The following is a 15,066-nucleotide window of genomic DNA, read 5'->3' as shown; positions in this document are numbered from 1 at the left end:
CTTCCTTGACATTGCTTCTTTGAACCTGCGTTGTTCTTTCTTTTAGCATGAGCAGAGAGTGCAGTAGGGTCATTCCTATTTGAAGGCATGTCTCTCTCTATCATCCCTGTTTCTTCTTGAGTACATCTAGTCAACAATTCATCAAAAGCTGGAATCCGGTCATTGTTGAGGATAGTAGTGTTGAAGACATGCCATTCACGAGGGAGACCTCCAAGGGCAATAAGAGTGAGCTCCCTGTCAGCAATAACTTCTCCAATTGAAAGAAGATTATTTTTGATTTTGGTAATCCTCATGAAGTAGGATTGGATATCTTCTCCTCATCCCTTCTTTATGTCCTTCAACTTGTTCTTGAGAAAGAGGAGTTGGTTTGCATTGCTAGCTTTGAACATGCCAACCAACTTGTCATATATCTGCTTAGATGTGTTCAAATCGGAGATGTAAGCAACTAAATGCTTATGAATAGAATCCCTGATGATCTTCTTAGCTTTGACTTCAACTTTCTTGTATTTTGTTTTAGTGGCAGCCGATGCATTTGGAGGAGGTCCAGTAATCTTTCCTTGCACATAGTCCTAACATCATGGTCTTCCAAAGTCAAATCAAGAGAAATCTTCCATGCATGATAATCAGACTTATCATGGAGCTTATCATCAGGTTTGAAGTAAGATGACGAGGCCATTGAATCTTGTCCTTGTCCAACAAATCTCAATGATTGCTCTTCTCACTCTTGCTTGGGCTTTGTCTTCACCTCAACTCTGAAACCATGTTAATTTAGGATAACAATGGTATGTTCTATGCTTAAGAGCAATTTACTTCATTTTTTCTTATTAGCCTAATACCAATTTCCAGATTAGCAATCACATTAACATGATAGTAAATGCAGATAGAACATAAATAATAAGCAAAAGACAAGCCAAGACAAGATGATACAATATTTCGCTGATGCCAGGGAAAAAACCCCAATGTGGGGAAAACCCTTTGATCAAATCTTCTTATTATTCTTCAAAAGTTCAGCAGAGAGAGAGAGTACAAGATACAAAATTTACTTGCCCAATCACTGTAAAACAGTCCAATCAGACTGCAGTCAACAGGATGCCCTAACCAGAAAGTCAACACTGGTCAAACCAGCAGAAATTCTCCTCCAATTGAGCTTGGTCAAACCCAGTCAACTCGACGTCCAAAGATAGTCCAAATCAGCTCAAAACAGTGCTAAAAATCTGGTCAAACTTGGTCAACACAGTCAACTTTCTGTGGTCAAAGGGTTGTAGTCAACGCTGGTCAACCTGCTCAGAAAATCTCGATTTCTGTGCCAGAATATGCGACCTGCCCAAATAGAAAATTTCCCACAAAAATCGCAGTCAAACAAAGTCAAAAACTGCCTAGTCAATGCTGGTCAAAGTTGGCTGGAACTCGGTCGACGTAGAGAACAAAAATCTGTGTCAAACCTTCACTTGTGTGGAAAGGAACATGCTGCCTGTAATTTTGCACCACCCAATCAGATGTAGAGAGAGAAAGATGTGTGATGATGAGTGACCAAATGAGGAAAATGACTCCTCTATATATACACAACGTTGAGGGTGAAGAGACACGTCGGTTGGGCATTATGAGCCTACATTAGATTTCTGTCCGACCTTGACAATTTGTCCATAGAAGAAACAAATTCATAATTCCATTTCTACTTGTCAGAATGAGATGACCTTTAGATCAATCCTGCACCTCTCGGAAAGAGGAATCCAATAAAAATATCATCTTCATCATATGAGCTGTCCAAGGTTGAGTTCGGCCCTAGTTGCCAATTTTAACACAATTCAACAATGAGCAATGTATCCGATTATCCAACAATGACAATAGCATTGAGAAACAAGATCATTAATCACAATGTCAGTTAGAGCAATTAGCCAACTTCATTAAACACTTATCTACATAATTAGAGGACTTATGTGTGTTAATGCAAGAGTGCATATAGATGCCAATGGTGCAAAAAGAAATATGGATCAACCAATAAACATATGATTGCAATAATAGGAAAATCACCCAATTACTCAATTAAACACTTATCCAAGATGAAGAAACAAGAGAGAAGTGAGATTAGATGACTTTTAACACCTTTTTCCACCATTGTAATTTTTATATTAGACCTTATGCCGTAAATTTCAGACCTTGAGTTTTTAATTTATTATTACAACCTTCAAAGAATAATCAAATATGCATAGAGATGCAAGCCCAATGATGAAAATTGATTACCAATGAGTTATTGTGCCACTGTTATGAAATTTAATCACTATTGTAAGTGTTTTATGTGTCTGTAGCAAACATATCAGGTCTGAAACTAACTAATCAGCCCACAAGAAACCCACTTATATGCACTCAAATTGACTTAGGCATACTTCTGTATGCATTAGGTGAATTATTAATGAATTTAGGCTTGATAAAATTGTGATAGGCCCTTAAATATACTGCTGTCACAAAATAGTAAAATTAAAAATACTTCAGAAATTAAAATTAGAGCAGTGATGAAACAAGAGGGTTAGAGAGCAAACCAAGAGGCCTAGTGGCCTTGTAGATGGATAATGAGGCTTCCAATGGACTTGAGAACTTGCAACCACCATGTTAGCTCTAAAATTGCTACAAAACCAAATGTTATAGATAGAAAACTGTGTTGCACGGGTACCCGCACTCGGGGGTGGGGTTCTCGAACCCGTCGCGGGTTCCCGCACCCAAGTATCGGATTCGGGTACGGGTTCTTCCCAGATGAACCCAGAAGAACCGGGTTCTTCAAAAAAAAAAATTGGGTTCTTTTCCTTTAACGTGTTCTTGGGTTCTTCGGGTTGGGTTCTTTGGGTTCTTCAGGTTCTTTGGGTTCTTCATAAAAAAACTATATTAAAAATATAATTAATAATATATAGTTGGATTGAGGTTAAGAACAAAGTGCATACATTTGTTGTAGGAGATAGATCACACCCACAGACAAAGGAGATCTATGTAGAATTGCAGTGACTGACAGGGTTGATGAAGGAAGCAGGGGATGTACCTGATGTGCACTTTATGCTGCATGATAAGAAATAGGAGCAGGTGGTAGTGATCATCACATGATGTGCAATAGGAGTGGTGGGAATATGCTTTGTTTTACAAGAGGAAGAAGCTTATATTTTGTTTGTGCTTTTCAACAAGTTGTAAAGACCACTGAAGTCTCATCAAAAGCGCAAGAAGTGCATATGTCGTAATTGCCACTATTCTGCCAAGTTCATAAATGAGGTCACCATGCAGAAAACCATCCTGAGTGATTTAATCCACTTCATTATTTCCTCAACTCTGTTTTTTTGGGATTTATATTGAGGCTTAAGTAAAATAAGTTAGCTGGAAGTGCTATATTATTCTGTTGGTGTCTCTACAAAGGGAGTGGAGGTTTGAGGACTGTTTACCATTTTCATGTATCATGCCAAAGGCTATATATCCCTAGGGTATTTCTCAAGGACAAGAGCCCATACAACAAGTTTGAAGTAGCATGGGTATTTTCAAAATTTTTAGGTTGAAGTTACATCAAGATATTCAAGTGAACAAAAGATGTGAGTGGACTGTCGACCTCCTTGGATATATGATTGCAGAGAGCTTGTCTGGGTAGAATAGGGATCAGGCTTTAGTTAGAGACCTTTTTGTTTCCTTGGAGCTTCAGGTAATGACTTATAAATAGCAGTAAAGGCATTTTCAGAGACACTCTTGTTCTATTTTTGCTCATGATGAGAAGTGTTGAAATTCAAATCTCACATAAATACATATAAGATGCAGATGTATGCACACAAATCGATGCATACACAGACAGACATTAATGGACATAGAGAGAACAGACATTAATGGACATAGAGAGATGCACACAAGAATTATAGTTTGTAGCTGTAATGTATTATTCCATATGTTGGCTTGACAAAAGACGCTTGCCAGCAAGCTGTATAATTGACTTTGTACTGATTTCATGTGTTTCATTTTTGGATGAAAATATGGTGCAGCTCTAAATTGAATAAGTTAATTGCATCAAGCAACAGATGTTATGCTTGTCTGTATAAAACAACAGTTAATATCTTCACTCTTTTTTATGGTAGCTAATACTGAGGACTTGTGTTTGAGGGTCAAACAAGTAACATAACAATTGAGAAAGGTCTGAAATTCTGTTGGATTTGGAAAATAAAATGAAAGATAAGCATAGGAAGAGAAATTGGAAGCATGGAAAAGGATGGACATTATAGCAGTGTGATCAGACAAACAATGATGCCTGCAATGTTAATATGGCAATATAGAGTTAGGGAACAAGTTTGACCTGCAAAACTGTATTTGAGAGGATGCTTGCGTGGTATGCGGTTTCGTGGAACTCAATGGCAGTAGGATATGCTGACCACAACTGTTGCATGGATGCTTTCCAATTTGTGGTAGAATGCTTTGGTTTGGAATAAATCCAAACCAGGTGATCTTCACTATTATTCTGAAGGCATGTGCCAGACTGCCATCAGATGAAAATGGTAAGCAGGTCCATTTATGCATTATCAGAATGGGTTTGGAAAAAATATACAAATTCAAATTTCATATATATTATTAATTATATTTTTTCAACTTTAATATATTTCATATATATTATTAATTATATATATATGAAATATTAATTAATAATATGCATGTTTAAATGATTATCATTAAAGTTTTCTTGTTTAAAATTTAAAGTTGAAAAAATATACAAATTCAAATTTCATATATATTATTAATTATAAATTTATAATTTATAATTTATAAAATATAATTATTAAAATTTAATATTATTATATTACCCGATGAACCCACGCACCTTGTTTCCAAAAATGCCGTCCCCGCACCCACGTTTCCTGGCAACATAGATAGAAAATCAAACCAATGATTGAATAATGGCTGAATGAGGGCTAAAAAGAGAGTCTAGGGCTAGGAGAATGCCAAACCAGGTAGAGGAGGCAAACAAGGGTAGAAAAGCGGGAGAAGAGGCCTTAGAAGGCCACGACAAGGAAGAGGAAGATCCTTAGGGTTGACGTCAAGCTCAGAAGCGTTGACGCTGCGCAAGGGAAGGCCCTAGAGGGCCTGCGACTAAGCAAAAAGGGAGGTTGAGGGCTCCTAAGGGCAGCCCACTACTGCGACCAAGCAAGAGAGAGGGGGCATAGGCCCCTAGAGGGCTAGACGACTATCCTATAAGGGGGTCGAGGACCTTAAGAGGCCATGACCAACCCTAAAAGGGTTGAGGCCAGGGGAAACGAAGGGCCGAGGGCCCTAGAAGGCCACTAGGCCTTGCAACTAGGCAAAAAAAAGGATGACGACTAGGACCAAAGGCCTAGAAAAATTTCAAACTCCTGCAAACAAGAATTTTTCCACAAATTCAATGCAAACTGCTGGATGACTTCCCCTCTTAGGATGGACATTGAGATTGGAGGATGATTCGAAGCTAGATCTTGCCTTCTTAAGCCTAGATCTGCCTCAAAACCCCAACAAAATTGTTTTGAGCAATTTTGACATTTACTTGCATAAATAAATTATAGAATGCCAAACCCTAAATATATATACAAAAATATAAAACTCTAAGTACTGCAAAACAAATGGGTTAGAAATAATTTAGAAAATTATTTACAAATGTACAATACTTACAATTTTTTTTGGAGAAAATATTTTTGAATAAATAACAATGGATGAATCAATTTCAAAAGGTAGATATTGGCCAAAACCTTCCCACAAAATCAAATACCACAATGTAATCTTAGAGCCCAAACGTAGTAAGCTCTTCCCTACACTCTGTGACCTTGGAGCCCAAGGGCTAGCGTACTTGTAAATCTCTATAATATTCTCAAAGGAAATTGTTAGATCATATGGTGAACCAGATCACCTAAGATAACATGTAACAATAGAATGTTCTTATCACCAACAAATGAAATATTATTTAGCAATACTCAACACAATATAGGATTACACATAGTTAACACATACCACAGATTAGCCAAAAAAGAACACCATGCATTGAACCGCGAAGTCTTTCTATTGTGATAAACAATGTTCTCAGCAAAGTGTCATCTCAATACCAACGTTCAAGAATTACATCCTCCAAAGATATTCAATAGAAGCAAAATGACTTCTTTATATAGAGAAACCCCTCAAAGTGGAAAATAACGGCTAGTTGGCTTGATCCTCGTCAAAATAATCTCGACCGTTGAAAATAAATTGATAATCTTTTAATCTTACTGTTGAATTTTTAATTTTGAGGAAAAAAATGATTTTTTCTTAAAACCCACTTTTAATTAATTCAAAAAATATTTTGGATTAATTTCTTCAAAAATTTGACTTTGACTTAACCACCAAGGTCCAAGGGCTCAAATTTTATTAAAATATCCATTTTTCTTTGTCGGGAGACCTCCAAAATTTGACTTCTCTTTGACCCACGAATTTTTGATTATTTTCCACTTGGAGAGAAATTTATTTCTTTATAATTATTTTTCGACTCAAAATTAATTAATTTTCTGGCTTATGATTTTAATTTAATTTAGCCAAAAAAATTAATTGATTGACACTATTGGGGTTTCATATTTTTTCCACCCTCGAATATTTTAGCCATCATGTTTAAGTATTAGGGACCATACACTAAAGTATTTTTTACATTACATAGTACAATTAATTCAACCCTCAAAGGGTGAATACATATAGACCCTCATGACATTACTCAATTTTGCCACACAATATGATTTAATGTAAACCAAGTGGTTTGTAATAAAATAATTTAGCCAATTGTACTTAAATTATTCCGAAACCATTTTTACAAAGACTTGATATCACTCTGGGACTCACCTAAGACGTTCTCAATGAATTCCACTGTAGCTTTGGGGTTTAAGATATAAGAAAAACTTTGCCGACTATCCATGTTTAGAAATACACATAATTCAGGGAGATTAAAAAAACTTCATAGGATGAAATTTGCGCCAAAACCAGAGGCTTACCTAGGTGTTGTTACATAATTAAACAATCATACTAGCATCGTTTACAATAATACAATGTAAGTTGCAGAAATTGGGTTTACAATGATAAAATTGTGCTAGTTGATGACTTTGAACTTTGAAAAATTTTCTTCATGTCTTTGCATTCTGCTTCCTTGAATTGTTCACAAAATGTGGTGAGCAGACTTCATGGCCAAGTGCCATGGTCATGGGGGCCAGCTAATGGGATTCCACATTCTGATTATATAGATGTAAATGGAGGGAGCAGTAGTGGAGGCATGAGTTACCTTGCTCGACCCTCTTTTTCCAACCCTCTACTGGGCCTTTTACTTTTTCATCATAATGTTTTTTATTTTGGGTGCATAATGTAAGGGTTAGAGCCTTCTGTTTATGATATAGCATTTAATTTTACCCTTAAGATGAGGCAACTTATTGCTCATCTAGTTTGGGACATGCAAGGGTTCCTTTTGATGAAAGGGAGCATCAAGTGTTTAGGAATCGAGTAATGGCTAATGAGGAGGGTAGAGCTCATGTTGGGCTTTTGCCGATGCGCTAACTTATGTCCCAACCAACCTTTTGACATCTAGTTTGGGACATGCAAGGGTTCCTTTTGATGAAAGGGAGCATCAAGTGTTTAGGAATCAAGTAATGGCTAATGAGGAGGGTAGAGCTCATGTTGGGCTTTTGCCGATGCGCTAACTTATGTCCCAACCAACCTTTTGATTTTGACTTTCTTTTTCTTTTATTTGTGGCCATGTTAGGCTTTTCCATTCTTTTAGCTGCATCAACCTCTAGGACTATGTTCCTTGGCCCTACTCAAGGATGCGAATAAGAGGGTACCAAATCCCAATGAATCAATGGCAAGTGAGGACCGAAGAATGGAGGATGGTATATAAAGGGCTTATAATGTGCATGAAAATTAGGTATGGTACAAGGAAAAATGTGTTATGAATATAATTCATATAAAAATAATAAATATAAATATAATAATAATAAATAATAATTAATTAACTAATAGTTAGTTAGTTAGTAATGAAGAGGCATGTCTTAGAGACATGGCCATTCATGAAAGGGTACGTGCCTAAGGTATCTAAGTAGACCCTCATTCTCATTTGTAATCATCTCATCAATTTGTTTATACAATATTCAATATACAATAACTGTCCTACAATGGATGTCTTTGTCTTCCAAGTATTTTGAAGCTTACTACAATGCGTATACAAACTTTGTTCGTTACATTGGTATTAGAGCAGATAGATAGGGTGGTTTCCTATCTTATGAACAACGATGGGAGAGTACAATCGTTTGGCATAGGTAATGTGGTGGAGGCAGAAAGATGTGGCAGCGTCAGACATGGGCATTGCAGTTGTGGTGTTTTTGGATGTCTTACTGTCGGAAGGCGAGAGGAGATGGCCGCAGAAGTGTGGTGGCTGCAGAGGGGTTTCATTTGGACGCGTCGACTCTGCGTAAATGAGGTCCGACGGAGGTTAGAGTTGTGTTGACTGTGGTACTGGAGAGGATATCAGCTGACGGTTGAGGCTGGAGACGGTTGCAACAACGCGACTGGTTGAGGCAGTGGAGCAGGCCAACGGTGGCCTTTAGAACCTTGATTGCGGCAATGTTGTTTGTGGTGTTGGCGGCTAATAGGAGTGGGTCCAGCCTGTAAGTTGTCGACTATGTTGGCGGATATGCGGCTATGGGCACTACGTCTGGTTGAGTGATCTACAACCCAAGTTTTTAGTGGTCAATAGGTCTTCTGGCGGTGGTTTGGCTGGCGGTCGGTCAAACTTATTCAACAATGACGGTGTCGGCTCTGGCAGCATATATATAAATGTTTATATATATTTTTTTCTATATAATGTTTTTCTCCCTTTTTCTTAATATAACTCTTTTTTTAAAATAATTTTTAATTTCTTTTTACAATTTAAAAAAATAAAAATAAAATTAATAATATTTTTTTATTATTATTATAATTTCCCTTTTTCTATCTCTCTTTTCTTTTCTAATTATTATTATTTTTTTAAAATATATAATCTGTTTTTTTATTTTTTATTTATTTTTTTAAATATTCTTTTCCCGTTTTACATTATATATATATATATATACTATATATATATATATATATATATTTTTTTTTAATCAACGATTTTTATTTTTTATGAACTCTTTTATTTTATTTTTTTCTTGACTCCCTTTTTTTGTATATATATATTTTAAATTTTATGTATGGCCAAATGCCTAAATCACGAACTATATGGAGAAACTCCAAAGGCTCTATAAAGAACATTGTGATCATAAAGACAATGATGTTTATGGAGACTTTAATGGCCAATGGCCGGGATTGGAGAACGTGGCTCTAATATCAATGTAACGAACAAAGTTCGTATGAGCAACAAAGTAAGCTTCAAAATATTTCGAGACAAAGACAAACATTGTAGGACAGTAATTGTATATTGAATATTGTATAAAAGAATTGATGAGATGATTACAAATGAGAATGAGGGCTTGCTTATATACCCTGGGCAGGTGCCCTTTCATGAATGGTCATGTCTCTAAGACATGCCTCTTCATTGCTAAGTATCTATTAGTTAATTAATTATTATTATTATATTTATATTTATATTTATTATTTTTATATAAATTATATCTATCCGCTTTGCTACCGCTAGTCTCCTCACTACTAGTTTTCGCTAACCATCCCACCGTACGGACAACTCCCTCCAAACATTATTTTGCTACAGGCGTCACTACAACCACTAAACCTATAACCTATGTAATAATTAGATCGTTCGATCAATTATCCAAACCATAGTTAAAATAATTTGTGACGTGTAGCTCATTATTGTGTCGAGTTGAGCAGATTTAAAGGTCACACACATCTGTACCGTCTTTCCCATTCGAAACAAATTATTTGTGAAAGGTACCATATATAGGGAAATATATACTATAAAGTTTATATATACAAAGGTGCCTTGAATATCAATAAACTTTGGATTAAAATAAAAGAATTACTAAAAGTGCTTTGTGTTGATTTGGGGTAGCATCGGATGTGCTCTAGCCACGAAATTTGGTGGAGAGGTTGGGGCACATGAGATATCCAATACCCAGAAAGGGTTTGGGCAAATTCTAAACAGTTTGAAAAATATTAAAATAATTAATATTTTTAATGGAGTCCCTAAGTCTAAAGTTAAGGAAATTAAAATATTAATGTGGATTAATATAAAACTGTGTTAGAATGGTCCAAAAGACATGGATCAAGCCAGATCTAATCTTAGCCGTTGATTAGGGACTTAATCTTGGCCATTGATATGTCAACGAGAAAAGTATAAGAGGAGGCTTGAGGGTCACTTAAAGAGTACACCAGATGATCAGTCATTCTATTCTCTAGAGTGGGGTTTGCTAATAGAGATACAATCAGTGATCAGAGTTGTAGCTGAGGGGAAGTGAGTACAGAGAGACTTAGAAACTTCAACATGGTATCACAAGGTGGTTGCAGATAACATGAGAACTGAGGACATCAGCTGAGCGAGCAATAGCAGCAGAAAACGACTGTCATGAGTGACAAAAGCTGTTTCTAGCAGAGCAACAACAAGGGAAGGGTGACACAGTTCTTGCGTCATCAAGGGTGAGCCAGGAAGAGGCAGCGCAAAGGCTAAGGGAGGTAAAGGGAGACTCACGCAGAGTCATGCAGAAGCTAGGAGGGCTGACATAGTTGGTTGAGGAGGCCGAGTTGCTAGTGCCGAGATTGCGCAGAACCTAGGAGCTCTCACCTTCAGGTCGCTGGGGTTTAGGAGGCTGTGGGAAACTTGCAGAGTGGAGCTGGTGGGGTATTGCAGTTAGAACAATACCTAAAAGGGCAAGGAGGAGGGAGTTGCTATGAGGGTTTCTAGTCGAGAAATCTGGATCAGTGGTGCAGTTGCATAGACAATCAGAGTAGGGGGCATCTCGACATCGACAGAAGGATTTCTAGGAGGGAAATCGAGACTCAAAGGGAGTCACATCGAGAACTTCCAGGAGGGAAGTAGAAGAGCAGCATGGCATTACACGAAGTGACTTGACCGAGCCTCAAACTTCGCAGTATGGAAGGCCAAAATCTTATCCGTACTTGACAGAAATCGTGTCAAGCACTTCGCCTTGAGGATGATAGCGATCTCAGTTGCCCCAGCTAATAACGACAAGTATGAGGAGGCAATGGTGAGGGACAAGAGCATCATCCTTGACGGGGTCAGGGACCATGTAGTACCACACATTGCCGAGAAGGAAACGACAAATGAGATGTGGGAGGCCCTAAAGAAATTGTACCAACATACTTCTGTGCAGAGAAGAATGTTAGTAGAAAATCAGATGAGGTCATACCAGAGGAAGAAGGGAGAACCGATCTACACCTTCCTTGGTGGACTGAATGAGATCTGAGATCAGTTGACTTCCATAGGAGCCATGTCGGATCAGGAATTAATGGTGAGGACAACCCTGCATGTAGTCTCAGAAGACTGGGAGGTATTTGTCCAGAGTATACTGGGTAGAGGTACCCTTCCACCTTGGGAGGAGATGTGGGCGGCTCTTCGCCAAGAAGAGAACAGATGGCAGACAAAGGCAGGAAGCAACAATAAGGGGATCAGAGTCAAAAAGGAGGAGGAGGAAGATGTTGCCTTAGCATCTGAGCGAAAGTAAGAAAAATGGAAGAAGAAGGATCTCTCCAAGATCAAGTGCATCCATTGTGGAGAGCTGGGTCATTATGCGACCCAATGTCCAAGGAAGAAGAGTAAGGGAGAGTCTTCCAAGACTAAGGCAGCGCTAGCAAGGGTAGAGAAGGAAGTGGAGACAAATGATGATTGTGCCATGAGTGCACACACACCACTTGAGCGGAAGTGGGGAGACATCGAGCTATAGTTAGATGGACTACAGGCAATGAGGTGCAGGATCCTCCAGGTACCCAACCTCTTGGATTAGACCATGCTACGGGAGCCTCGAAGAGGAGTAGCAGGACTAGTGGATGTGGGTAGAGACGGATGCAGATGAAGTGGTAGAGAGAGCTACAATGCAAAATTCCCAGGACATCGCGAGGCGGTTGCTGATGGCGGAAACATATGACATATCATCATCAAGAAGTGAAATGTCATGGGCTGTGAGCTAGCTGGCTGTCAGATGTGGGAGAACAATTTTCTCCTATGGGTTACCAATTTTGGTGGGTAATAGGGACGTCTTAACCATCTCTCCATCTGTCACTGTCTCGCCAACTATAGCAAACTTATCATGAACTTGTGTGATTTTGGTGAGACAAGAGGTCAAAATATCTGATTTGGTCATCTTGGTGTTCTTGGGCTACTCTCTCAACACTATCTTCCTGTTGGCATTATCACTTTGATAAAGTTTTATGAGTCTCCCACATCTCCCTTTTTGTCTTTTTTCTCATGTGGGTGAAGAATCACATGATCCGTCATGGCATCCAAGGTAATCCTTTTGGTTTTCACATCCTTTTGGTTAAATGTGCCCATTTCTACACCATTAGTTGGATATGAGTCTTGTATTTGCAAACGCCCATTTGCATTCTTCATGAGAATCAATTGAGAACTCCTAGTTAAGTAGGAGTGTTGAAAGTTGTAACTAGTGTTGGTCTTCATAATTGTAATGATGTCATGTAATCATTGTATTTGTAAAAAGAAAGAAAAACAAATATTTATTTCTAAAATGAAGAAAAAATATTTTATTATGTAAATGGATTTCTTGCCCATTGGTTTATTATAATAGGTCAAAGCACCCATTGTGTGTTCTAGGGTCTTATGCAAAATCAAAAGGTCAAGTCATGATGTAATAGCCCTTGTGTGGCTCAAGTATCAAAAGAAAGAAATATATTTTATGTATAAAGTTGAGTCTAGAAGCCACCAAAAGGTAAGTTGGCCAGCCCCTTCATGTCGGCCTAGAAGAGGCCTAATCCGCCCTCAATATGCCTATAAAAGGAGGAACTTGTCCTCATTTGGAGTATCAGATCTTACACAAGTTTCTAATCTGATGAAGAGCATGAGAGAGGAGCACGATAGCTAGGAGGGCAGCGAAGAAGAGAGAAGGAAGAAGAATTTTGTTTTGGCACTTCTACAAGGTCACACAAGTGAGTTGTTGAAGGAAACTAGGGTTTCCTCAGATTTGTTTTGTAGAAATTTCGTTGAAGGGTTTTGGTTGGCTTATCTTTTGGTTGGTCTTGGGTCAAGGTCTTGGAAGTCTTCATTGAATTGATTCTATAAGGAAGAGTTTCTGGGTTTTCCCATTGTGGGGTTTTGCCCTGGCTTGGAGCCTATTTTTGATGTCTTCTTGTTTGCATTGTGATCTTCTTATTGGCATTTGTCTTGATGATGAACTGATCAATATAATATAGATGAAGAACTAATCTAATATCACAAGAAAGTGTCAAGGTTTAAGAGAAATCAAATTAATAATTAGTCTAACTACTCTGCCCTAGATTTCTCAATACAATGTGGGAGTGCAAATGCAATTCCTAGAAATGCCAAAGCTGAATTTAGGATGAAATGAAATAAAGGACAAAAGTGTTTACACCATGCTTTGGGGGTGCTTCATGTGATGTGGCGTACACAATTGTTTCATGATGGACTTGCACATTGGAGCTATCTTTCTTATTGCTTGACCTCATATGGATGCTTGATTGACATTCTTCCTTGGAGTGTTCTAGACCTTGTAATAGCATGATGAATTCTTCATGTAGGAGACACATGAAGATAAGGTTGATTTGTTGGGTGATGCCTTTCGTTGGAGCAGGAGTATGTTGAACCCTAGGGCCTAGACAACATGGAGTTGCTTGGGTCACTTATTAGGAGACTTACTTGACTTATGCTAGTTGGGTTGAGGGAGTGGACTTGTGGATGAGTGGACCTGGATATGACAAATTGCTTTGGAGATGCATTCGAGCACTTAGAGGAGGAGTGTTGGACCTTGGAGGAGTAGCACCGTTGCCTTGGAGAATTACATATGGATTGTGGTCACCTCGGAGCTTGACATGTGTAACTTGTAGAGGAGCACTTACATGTGAGAGCCTACTTGTTCGTGGTCACCTTGGAGATTGACATGTGTCACTTGTGGAGGAGCACTTACCATGTGTGAGCCCGCTTGTGTATTGTTGGCCTCACTTAACTCTAATAAGAGGAAAGAGAGTCCTTTTATTCACCATCTTGATTAACTTGTATTTAGATATGTGAGTTTAACTATAACTTGATTGGCTTTCTTAATTTGTTTATCCCAAAGCCAAGTATCCACTAAAGAATTAGTTCAGCAGTCCTCATAGTACTGTCTTGCGTAAATGTGTCTTTTTGTCTAGATTCCAAACCACAAAACCTCTTTTTATTCCCCAGAGAATTTCCTAAACTTTTGCATTACTTTCAAACACCCAATGTTCTACTGAAATAGATGATTTTTTTGTCTTTTCAAAATGATGAATAACTTCTACAAGCATCCAGTTTTCAATTTTTATCTATCATGTGAGCCTCCAGATTAATAATTTGGTGCTTTATCCTTGCATAAAAGTACTTTTCCTAAGCTTCCTATGAGATTTTTAATGCTAATTAGGGTGGGCAAGTGTGAAATAATATCTCTGGTATTTTAATGGGGCTCTTAAAGAGTGAATTGTCCATTTATTAATAGTTAGGTTACTTGTATATTTATTTATGTGGGAGTTAGAATGTAAGAGCTAGGATTTTTCTTGGTACTTTTCGCACTTAAAGGAACTGATTTTTTTTTCTTTGACTGAATGATTACAGGCTATGTCTATTTAGAGACGTGGGAAATTTCACCTGATCATCACTTCCTTGCATATACTGTGTATGTGAAGGAAAAGGACTTTTTTACTTTATTTATTAAGGATTTAAGGAGTAACCGTCTGCACCACAAACCAACAGTCGATCGTGTTGCTTCACTGGCATGGGCAAAGGATGGATATTCTTTGTTGTATACTGTAACAAACAGTTCGAAAAGGCCATATCGGTGTGTCACACCTTTGGTTTGCTTTGATCGAACTAGCATTTAATTTCTTTAAATGGTTTAGTGTTTTCCGAAAATATTATTCGAGTGCATTAAAGGT

At 37.9% G+C, this 15,066-nt stretch overlaps 1 protein-coding gene across 1 annotated transcript in view; it reads left to right on the top strand.

Moving 5' to 3' along the window:
* LOC149142394 (Prolyl oligopeptidase family protein) overlaps positions 1-15,066 on the top strand; it is a 320,206-nt gene that overhangs the window by 110,828 nt on the left and 194,312 nt on the right. Inside the window, exon 3 of the mRNA XM_089453124.1 lies at positions 14,747-14,969. Coding sequence (XP_089309250.1) covers positions 14,747-14,969 — 223 coding nt within the window. The remainder of the gene's footprint in view (positions 1-14,746; positions 14,970-15,066) is intronic.

Source organism: Pinus tabuliformis, chromosome X (assembly GCF_031772625.1).
Source record: "Pinus tabuliformis cultivar Carrire ecotype Pingquan chromosome X, CPIR1, whole genome shotgun sequence".
Classification (NCBI taxonomy): Eukaryota; Viridiplantae; Streptophyta; class Pinopsida; order Pinales; family Pinaceae; genus Pinus; species Pinus tabuliformis.
The sequence above is the reverse complement of the archived record's forward strand: the minus strand, read 5'-3'. Positions and strand labels throughout refer to the sequence as shown.